At 40.2% G+C, this 11,105-nt stretch overlaps 3 protein-coding genes across 3 annotated transcripts; 1 reads left to right on the plus strand and 2 right to left on the minus strand.

Annotated features, from left to right (window-relative positions):
- Window positions 1-3,168: 3,168 nt before the first annotated feature.
- On the plus strand, window positions 3,169-6,693 carry AK88_02595 (uncharacterized protein; the record flags this gene model as incomplete). Its single annotated transcript, XM_012480220.1, has 1 exon — window positions 3,169-6,693. The coding sequence occupies one exon, from the start codon at window positions 3,169-3,171 to the stop codon at window positions 6,691-6,693; it is 3,525 nt and encodes a 1,174-aa protein (XP_012335643.1).
- A 1,245-nt stretch (window positions 6,694-7,938) lies between these two features.
- Window positions 7,939-8,481, minus strand: AK88_02596 (uncharacterized protein; the record flags this gene model as incomplete). The annotated part of the gene is made up of 1 exon (XM_012480221.1): window positions 7,939-8,481. The coding sequence occupies one exon, from the start codon at window positions 8,479-8,481 to the stop codon at window positions 7,939-7,941; it is 543 nt and encodes a 180-aa protein (XP_012335644.1).
- Window positions 8,482-9,710: 1,229 nt separating this feature from the next.
- Window positions 9,711-10,988, minus strand: AK88_02597 (uncharacterized protein; the record flags this gene model as incomplete). Its single annotated transcript, XM_012480222.1, has 4 exons — window positions 9,711-10,076; window positions 10,256-10,627; window positions 10,771-10,833; window positions 10,947-10,988. The coding sequence occupies 4 exons, from the start codon at window positions 10,986-10,988 to the stop codon at window positions 9,711-9,713; spliced, it is 843 nt and encodes a 280-aa protein (XP_012335645.1).
- Between the last annotated feature and the right edge of the window lie 117 nt (window positions 10,989-11,105).

Below are 11,105 nucleotides of genomic sequence, written 5' to 3' on the forward strand. Positions count from 1 at the left end.
TTTTTTTTTTTTTTTTTTACCTGATTTGTTGCCAATTTTTCTGATTCTTCAGCATTTTCCGTACTTGTTTTCACTTTTTCTTTAAATTCCGTTCTTTTCGCCTTTTTCGCTATTTTTCCCGAGTTGTTTTTTTTTTGTTTATTTTATTATTATTTTATTTTTTTCATTTATGTGAAGGTGGACGCGCAAACTAAAGTGTACGCACATATATACATGTATACACATAAGTACAAATATAAAATATAAGCAAAAGAGGGAAAGCAAAACCCGTTTTGTACACATCGCCCAATTCTTTTTCAATTTTTCCTTTTTTAATTATGTATAATTGTGAACATGTCGATATGTGAAATGTACATGTGACTGCACATACAAGTGTACATTTTTACAAAACAGTGCTTTGCGCTTTGTGTTTTTTCCCTTTTTTTTCTTTTTTTTTTTTTTTTTTTTTTTTTGCCTTTTCACTGTTTTTTATGCCAATTCGTTCGATTTTATTGATGCATGAATTCGGAAAAAGGGAAAAGTGAAAAAAAATCAACTGCCACAGACTGGCTCCAAGTGGAATGCCTACAAGTGACTTAGAACAACTTGTGACCAAACAAAAATTTAGCCAATTCGGAAAATTTGGAAAATTCAGAAAATTCAAAACAAATTCAACACAGGCACAAAAAGGAAATTTGTTCCAAAATTCAGGAATTCTACCAACCCCCTTCCGTCGATTCTACTTATCTTCCATGATGCCCGATGGTATATCAAAAATGCTGATGGCTTAAGTAAAAAAGAGAAGAAGGAAAAAAATAAAAAAAGTTTTTCTACATACCCCATTTACGCTGCTATAACATCGAAGTGCGCCAGTTCACCCACGAATCCCCCGAAAAATGCTACCACTTTTTTTTTTTTTTTTTTTTTTTTTTTTTTTTTTTGTTGTTAACCTGTTGTGTAAAAAAAGTGCATAATCTCCTTCAGTAATTTTGAAAAAGAACCTTAAATGTTCATGCACCATCCCTTGTAACATGTTTCACACGAAGTGTTACACAAATGCTCATGTGTGTATGATGAACGCACAGATATGTATTTTCCACATTTTGTGTGTGTACGTAATTTCGTAGCTCCACTTGTATCACGCCTTTTTATGAAAAACTATATATGTTTATAACGACATCCCCTCTTTTTCCTCCTCGCCAAGAAATTATGCTATACCGGTAAGGCGCATACATGATTACAAAGTGCCTGTCGAAATGTACACAACGGGATTTAAATCATTCCGAAATATACGTATGCATCAGTGCACATATGTACAGAAGCCTTGTCCTACCACGCTACTCTGCGTTGCTCCGTATTTTACCCGTTACGTAATTTTTTTTTTTTTTTTTTTTTTTTTCTTCACCCGTTGTTTTAATTTAGCATATTTATTTGCCCATAGAGGCATATCCGTGCGTACAAGCTACCTTCGCTTGCCTTATGCAAGTGGATGAGCTTAACCGTTTTTTCCTTTTCCACTGCTCACACCGCTTGGAAATTCCCACCACATCGAATATTTTTACCCCTTTGCTTTCTTCAATAATGCAGTGCTATGTATTCTAATGTTCACTCTTAATGCACATGTGTACTTTCATATAGTCACCCGTTTGTAAATACGCAATGAATTATTTTACATTGCCATGTTTGCGCGCTCGGCTAATGAGGGGGGTGTACAAGGAAAATTACAAGTGTTGTGTATTTAACCTTTTTTTTTTTTTCCTGTTTAATGGGATAATGTACAAGTAATTTGGCCGTGGCACATTGCTGTTTCCCTCCTTCACATGTGTATGTGCATAAACACCCTGCGGGCATCCTTTGGAGTACCCCTTGCGCGTACCCGTGCGTAGGAACCGCACATGCTAGTGCATAAGCCATTGCAAATGATTTTTTAAAATTCCTCTTGGTCGCTAAAATATTGTGAACACTTGCATTGCTTGTTTGTACAACCCTTTCGCATCTCCACTTATTCGCATGCTTGTTCGTTTGTATATGTTTTTTTTTTTTTTTTTTCCCTTCACAATTTTCTTGCCTGTTCATGCAAAAGTGGTAGAGTGCGAGTGAAGAAAAGGACGCACAGGGGGGCAAAAAAAGAAAAAAGGAAAAAATGGCAACATGACAAAATGGAAAATCGAAAAAAGCGACAAAGTAGTGGGGAAACGCACTCCATTTCTACTTGTGTGGCGCTGTTTCGCATTAGTTGTATAGACGGTTAAGCATGTGTGTACACTTTTTCCCTTCCACTGCCCACTCTCTTCCCCACTTTTTTTTTTCCCCCCATATGTTAGTGAAATTTTTCTTGTGGAGTAATTCTACTAAGCTCCTCACAACGGTCCGGAATTAAACAAAGAAGAGTGGCGTAAAATTAGTAGAACACAGGAGAAGCATCGCGCATTCGTTGTCCTTCACATGGCTAAGCTAAATCGTTAGCATCACATTCAACTGACTGAGCATCCGCACCCCCACCCTGTAGTGGTGCTTACAACATAGCGCCGCAACAGGGGAACACACATTTGTGCACATTTTCAAATTGTCCAAATAGTTATTAATCACAGAATGACCATCAGGTAGAAGTAGAAGACGCCCTTCCTTCCCAAATGGTTAACTGTTTAACAGATTTTTATTAATCCACTCAAGACACAGTTATGAAAGACACCAAACATGCATATGTCCAAGTGCATATTTGTTGAGCACACATTACTGTGGCACATTGTCTCCTCCAAAAGTGTAATAATGTTTTTCGTTTCCTCCTCATTTTCGTAACAAGGCGTAGGTCGATTTTCTAAGCCGCCTTTGTTTCCAACACCCCACACATTATTAAGCAACTACTTCCGAATTGTACATGTATGTATATATATAAGGGGGCGAACTGAAATCGAGATGCAACCATCAGGCACATTCAAGCATATGCAAATCGCAAATGCAGTTGGATAGTCAAAATTTCGCTTTCCCATTTATTAATGAGTTGATTTGTTCATACTTACCAAGTCGTAGTGTCCGAGGAAGCTTTGATTATTTATCCTGGCGGACCAGCCGTGGTGTTGTCCTCATAATTGTTCCGTTTTACCCTTCCTCTCTTTTTTCCTCCCCCCTGTTTTTTTTTTTTTTTTTTTTTTTTTTTTCTTGCATTTCTAACCCCCGATATATGTAGATATGAATGTAAAAAGTGTCAAAGATGATGAGGTTGATACCTTTTGGAAAAACCAGCTAGCCGAAATTTCAAATATGAGTGTAGAAGATTTAAGAACCCATAATTTACCCATTTCTAGAATTAAAAAAATTATGAAAGAAGATGATGAAATAAAAAGTAATCAGATGGTGTCAGCAGACACCCCTGTTCTATTGGCTAAAGCTTGCGAGCTCTTCATTATGGAGTTAACTAATTATGCGTGGAAGTATACAGAAGAAAGCAAACGTAGAACACTGCAAAGACAGGACGTGATTTCCGCTGCTTGCAAAAGAGATATGTTTGATTTCTTGATAGACTTGATACCAATAGAGGATCGGATAAAGTCCATTAATGTAAATGTCAAGGGGAACTCCAAAAGAAACAACAACAACAACAACAACAGCAGTAGTAGCAGTGGTAATGGTAGTCGTGATGGTAGTCAGGGTGGCGGCAACCATGGTGGTGGAAACTTCGGAAGTGGTAACCACGGAGGCGGTAACCACAGAGTCGACTTCGACACCGTGAAGCAGTACTACAATCTGTATTCGTCGGGTTACAATGACAAGAGCTCCGTGAATATGCAAGCACTCAATGAGGAGCTTGCTGAAATGGCGGAACTCGCTGAGAAGGAATTAAATATGGCGAATGCCGTGACTACCGCTAACCTAGCAACAGAAAACGAGACAAGCACCAACATTGCAAACCTGCGGGATGCGGCGCTCGAATTTACAGCCAATTTAAATGCCCTATACAAAAGCAACGACCTAGATAACGCTTCTTCCCCGCCAACAAACCACGCGCTCAACATTGCAAACAACCTGTTTCTCAATTTTAATCAAAATAGCCATTTGACAGAGGATCACTCCAGCTCCAACAGCAACCAAGGAGGGTACATGTACAACACGAATGGCTGCGACGAGACGCATCGTAACAGTCTCAGTAGCAGTGGAAACCAGTACACACAGGTAAGCGCAATAACCAAGTACAACAGTAGAGGCAGTTGTAGTAGTAACAACCAAGGTTCAGCAAATGAACATTTCGGTAACAATACCATTAATACAAATCATCTAAATTTCAAATGCTATTCATCCGTTAAGGATAATATAGCCAGTAGACAGTGCAAAGAAGAGTATGTAAAGAATATCCTGAACGAATCAGGCAATCTCCAACACGAAATGCACACAAATATACCCACAAGTAGAACAATAAACATTCCTAATACTCTGCAGAACAATGACCATGGAAAAGGGCAGATCCCATCCTACCAGAAATTGCAAGAACTCAAAAATAAATTCGGCTATGCTATGCAGACAGTAAATGTTCCTAATGTGTCCCATGTCTCCAACATTTCTAACGTGTCAAATTTTTCAATTTTGTCAAACGTTTCTAATTTGTCTAACTTGTCTAACCTATCGAATGATATTGGCTATACTGATGACAATGAGTACAATGACAATATCCTTTTGAACCCTAATATGAATCTGAGTCCGTTATCATCTCCTTACAATGGAATGACGTCCACACACCATGCGCTGGCTCAGTACAATTTGGTTAACAACGACGACATGAGGAAGACAAATGTCGGTGCACATAATCAGGGCATGCAGGTGCAGGTCCAACAAGCGAGGGATGTAAACGTGTCAAATATGAACGCGCGAGATGTGCAGCTACAGGATGCATACCTCAACGGAGTGAGCACCAACAACCAACGAACCCAATCGGGCAAGAGCGAGGACATATCAAGTGATGACATGAACCCTCACCAAAGGTACGTCTATAATTACAACCACCCGGCATGTAACAACATGAGTCCAAACGCAGTCAGCAACCATATTCTCAATGGTAACCTCATGAAGAACATACAAAACGTATGTTCAAACGACTCAACCGTTCCAAGGAACAACACCCCCCTTTCCTGCCCTTCATCCCTGAATCACAGAAATTCTCAAAACGGGGAACTGCCCAAAATGATGGCAACACAAATGGTAACCAACAACCAAATTAACAATTTCGACAAAAATAGAAACTCAAAAAATAATCCCACCAAACAAGGAAATATACTTTTAAACGATTGTAACAACGTTCCAACCAACCGAACAAATGACATGATGAATTTAAACAGCATTCCCACCAAATCAAATGTAGAGATAAATAAAGACATGATAAATAATTATTTCAAATTGAATAATAATGGCATTACTGCCACCAGTACCACTACATCTACCGCCGCCACCACGACGGCCACCAATATGAGCGCTATTCAGAATCGGAAAAATCATGCGAATCATAGCGCACATAAAGTAAGCAGCGCAATTGTTGGTGATAACCAAATATCTGATGGTCTGCTACACGAAGGGTTACTCACTGAGGGATTGCTTAGTGAGGGGCTTCTCAGCGACGGGTTACTCAGCGATGGGTTATTGAGCGAGGGGATCATGAACGATGGGCAGCTGAATGAAGAGCTGCTTAACGACGGGATTGTCAACGAAGAGATGACCAACGAAGAATACATCAGCGAAGATATGATCAGCGACGGGCTTATCAATAGCGGCAACATGAGCAACAGCGTGAACAACAGCATGAGCAACAACATGAGCAACAACATGAGCAACAGCATGAGCAACAGCATGAGCAACAGCATGAGCAACAGCATGAGCAATAGCGTGAACAACAGCATGAGCAACAGCATGAGCAACAGCATGAGCAACAGCATGAGCAACAGCTCCCAGTTCGATAGCCAAATAATGGACACCCAGAGGATCAGGAACCACCTCGCCAAAAACCTCATCCCCCTAGGTATCCTTCCTCAAAATCTCATCGCCCAAAATCTGATCCCACAAAATCTCATCGCCCAAAATCTCCTCCCCGAAAGCCTCATCGCCCAAAACCTCCTCCCCAAAATGCATCTCCCCAGAAGTAATTTAACCAAAAGTCAACTCCCCCAACACCGACTTCCGAACAACCAACTAATTAACCAACAGAGTAGCTCTCGAAACAGCTACGTAAGTGACCACCTAAATAGCCAAATTAGCGATCAAATGAGCGATCATATGAGTGACCTTGTGGCCGAGCGTTTGACTGACCGCATGACCAGTCGAATGGCCGACCAATTCAGTGGCCAGGTGAATATCCAACCAAGCAGCAACGTGAGTACAGCCATGAACAAGCAGATAAACACTAGAAGGACCGAAAACACACTAAACGAAATTTTAAATAACGCAGAAAGTACAGTAACAAAAAATACCCCTGTAAATATGATTAACCAAAATATAGACAACAGCGTCGCACATAATCATTTAAATAACATCATGGCAAAAATGAACCCCACTGTTCAACAAAACGTAAAGCTAAATGTAAACTCCACAATGTATGTGAACCCTAATGCACAGGGAGTTCCTTACAAATTCACTCACCAATACTCTGCGCAAGAAAATAATTATACTTGTAATTATAACCCGCAGCAATATCACAGCAACAATGTGAAGGAAAAAACCCACACCTTTCTCTAAGGGTGTCCTTGATAAATGGAAATAATATACAAAAATTGGAAGACATAAGGGGGGATGGCATGAGACGGAAGGCAAGCCACAAGAAAGGCACATCCAACGAAATGTGATCAGTGTAACACGCACGTACAACTGCGAACCTGATTTTTATAGCAACTTTTACACATGAAACCAATGCGTACGTGCATTTAGCACCCATACGCACGTGGTGACAAGCCCATCATCAGCAGACGCCATCACCACACACACACACACATGCACGCGACAGAACATTATTGTCATCTCCCCCTTTGATGCTTCCACTTTAAATAGACTATTAACGAAAATTTAAGAAATAATTTTTAAGATTTGTAAATTTGTTAAATGCTCATACGGAACGAGCTATATTTGTCACACCCAGGCACCATATGCACGAAACTGTATATGCGTAAAGTTATATATGCATGCACGTACAGGCATTATTCTTTTTATTTTTGGGAAATAATTTGTAAAATTTTATATTTACAAGTACGGTCTTAATTTTTTTTTTTTTTTTTTTTTTTAACATTTTCACGAAAGAGGGGAAAAAAAAGCCCACCTTTTAAATAAACTTAATGTCATTATAAAGAAGGGCATTCCTTTTTAAAGGATAAGTCCACTCTTAGATACCTCCCCGTTCGAGCAAAACGAACGGTCCTGGACATATGACCACTCGGTGCTTGCACACGGATAGGACAAAATGGGCACACAGTGATAGCATTACGAGAGGTCTATTTTTTTTTCCACAAGTAGGTACTTAGTGCTGCTATGTTTTTGTGATTATGCAAGAAACCACGTTGTCATTTTTTTTTTTTTTTTGGGGGGTACATATTCGTCGCTGGAAAGGAGATACTCCATTCCTCACGCAATGACTACTTTGTTGAAAGTACCAATTGAGATGCGTAAATGTTTTAAAAGTAACATCTAGTATGAGGTTCAAAAGGGAAGCAGACGAAAAGGGAAAACCATGTGTTAGCCACAAAACCAGGAGAAGTTACAACCCCTGCACAAATGGGTGTCTTAAATTTTGTGCGTATCCACTGGATGAGAAAAAAAAAAAAAAAAAAAAAAAAGGAAGCGTCGTACACAAGCGCCTAAACGTTTTTCAAACACGTTTATTTGGATTCTTTCCCGGGGGGGAAATTCCGTCCTTTCTTCGCCATCGTCATCATCGTCGTCTTCCTCCTTGTTCATCTTCTTTTTCTTCCTCTTGTGCTTCCCCTTGGCAACTTAAGCCTCCAGTGTCTCGCTCGGTTTCACATACCCAATACTCTCGTAGTACTTTTGCATGTACTTATGAGAATTCTTTTCGTAATAGGGGTCGTCGACGCCGTACTTTGGGACCTCAAAGAACAATGGGAACCTTCCATAAAACTGAACCCTCTTGGGGCGAATATGCATAGGATCCTCATCCTGGTAATCTGGTTCGTTGTCTATGAGTGTGCTCTTAAAAGACTGGCTGAAATTCCTTAACCAGTGGTTGTAGTAGGGGACTGAATATGCATGGTGCTGATATCGATCAACAATGTTTCTTCTCTTGTCCTGTCTCCTAAAATGAACGTCCGGGTTGAACAGCAAATTCCTCATCAAAACGGAAAAAGAAATTGCCACTGCATAGTACGAAATAAAGTAGTAGTTGTACTGACTAGGATCATTAAACCAGTTGTTGTAACTTTTTTTAAAAAAATATTTCAGCAGCTTGTTATCTGTGTAGCATCCATTAAAATTCCGGAAGAAGTTAAAGTAGTGTTGCGCGGTTTCGAATATAAACATGGTTCACACAAGTTTTTTCTTTTTAAATGCGGAGGAGAGAGGGCTCTTCAAAGGACATAATTCCTCTGTCACGGGAGGGGAAGAAGAGGGGGGCACTCGCCAGTGTGCTATGGATCGTACCCTCTCTACTCAATCCTTCACACTTGCGCTGTTAACATGGGCAGGGTCCAAATGGGGGAGAAATGTGAAATTGTGGCAAGCAACAATGCGATAATGCGAAAATACTCAAATGGGACGAAAATCCACACTTGTTCACAAAAAAAGAAATATAATAAAAATGAAAAATGTTCGAACGAATGACCAAAAGGTGTAGGCGCGTGTTTTTTTTTTTCTTATCTGTGTTCACTTCATTTTACATGCCTGTTGTGTTGCACATTTTTGTTTCCTCTTATTCATGCGCGTCGAGAAATGCATACTTGTTTTCTCGTTGGACATACAGCAGGAAGCATTCGCCGCTAAACGCAGTTCACTTGACGCAAATTTTCACACTCTCACGTTTCACTTTGATGCCACACCGCATTTCACCATGAAGTAGGCACGAGGCGTGTAAATAGTGCTGTGTGACAGAGGTATGCGACTATGTACGTACTCAATGTGAAATGATACCCGGTTTGTGACATATATATATATTTTTTTTTCGCCTTTTTTATACCAATCGAGATCTTCCCACTGAAAAATCTTCTGAGGTGCAGATGACAGAATGGAAATTTATTTTTTTCATGGCCTTCCCAAGCAGAAAAAAAGAAAGAAAAAAAAAAAAGCAAGTGAAATAAAGCGCAATTATAGCGCTGTAAGCTTCTTTACCATTTCCCTAACCCGTCCCATGGGCTGAGCGTTTTACTCCCCCACCGTGCCAAGAACAGTGTACACATATAATCCCTGTTTGGTCAACGCCCAACATTCACATTTTGCCCTCAAAAAGTGTGTTGCCCTTTTGAGAGCCAGCAACTTTTTATAGCACAACCTGGCACGTGGTTCATAAATGCAAATAATGCCAACACCAATACGTGTGTGCACCGAGTTGGTACGTTTTTTACACATCAACGAGTTGCGCATGATGAGCAGGTGTAGTTTTATCGATGCGGACACAGCGGATAAGAACTGGGGGCACTAAAAAAACAAAAAACAGGTTACACTAGGAAACATATCACGGAGGGAGAAACACAACTGAGGTAACATGTCACTAAACATATGACACACACAACGCCTACTATATAAAAACTGTCCTCTCACACATTTGGAGAAAATCCTCCCCACGTATCCTTTATGTTCTTTAAAAAAACATACAGTGCATTCATGTTCAAATCTTCTGAACAACTAAACGCAACTATTATGAAGTAATGGTTCTGTAACAACCTCCATTCTTCAAACTCATCAAACATTTCAATTTTCTCGATTTTTTTTTTTTCATCCGTACTTAAGTGATAATCGTAAATCTCGTTCATGTCACTTATGTAGACATGACTCCATCCCAGCGACTTAAATCTGCAAAGCTGTTTTTCCAAATTGTCGTACTTGAATATGCTTTTCAGTTCTATACCTCTTTGGCTAAAATTGCTTATCATCACCTTTCCGAAGGCGGTACTTGGGTTGACCTTGCAAGAAAAGGAAAATAGGCAATAACAAGGAGGTGGGGGAGAGGCAGCAAGAAATGGTCATTCGGCGGATAAATAGGTCTCCAAGTGTTCACGCTACCGCTGAACGAAAAAAGTTGTCCTCATACAACACTACTGAGCGACGAGTATGCCGCTCCCCTCACCGCTGATGGAGGTACCTGTTCATACACCAATATGCAGGAGGTGCTTCTCATAAGGCCAGCCAATGTTTTTATTAAACTGTCGCTGCTCGCTATCTCTAAATAAATTAGAACGCATTCGCAAATGAATACAGTAGGGATCGAAAAGTCGAACCCGCAATTCGTTAAGTGCTCCTCCAGCAGACTCGAGTTGTTCAGGTCCAACGAGAGCATTTTGTAGTTTGCGCAGTTGATGAGATCTGCACCCATGTTAGGTTTGCTCGCAACGTCACCCTCATCAACTCCCTTTAGAAATCCCCTCAACTCATCGACGCGGTTTATTATGTTCGCCTTTTCCAGCAGTAGTTCATGGAAATCTATTTCGTAATAGGTTGCATTCTTCCGCTGTTCCTATGGGATGCGAACAAATCGTAGAGCACTTGTGATTTCGCTAGTTTGCAAGCGCTTTAGCTCATATCCACATTGTGCTCTTCACGACCACACGGCCCTCTTCCACTTGTTCACCTCTTATTTCAATTCGTTTTCCCCCTTACGCTTATCCAAAAGAAGGTGGTGTCCAAGCCGGCTCCGATATTCACTACCTGAACGGCTTCCTCCTGCAAGGGGTGATGAACTCGTGGGGACGTTTATACACATGCATAAAATGCCCATGTATGCGGTACACTCAGCACCACCTCCATAAATCCCCTTTTATGTCTCCACCAATTACCTCCTTTAAAGACTTGAAAAAGAGCTCAATGTACTGCCTCATTGCAGCAACGCGGGCGTAATATCCTTTCAAAGGGAAAGGAAAATAAAAAAAAAAAAAAAAAAAAAAAAAAAAAAAATATAGACGAATAGAACGGGATATACAATAATCTACCGAAAC

The sequence above is a fragment of the Plasmodium fragile genome, assembly GCF_000956335.1.
Source record: "Plasmodium fragile strain nilgiri unplaced genomic scaffold supercont1.26, whole genome shotgun sequence".
Taxonomy (NCBI): domain Eukaryota; phylum Apicomplexa; class Aconoidasida; order Haemosporida; family Plasmodiidae; genus Plasmodium; species Plasmodium fragile.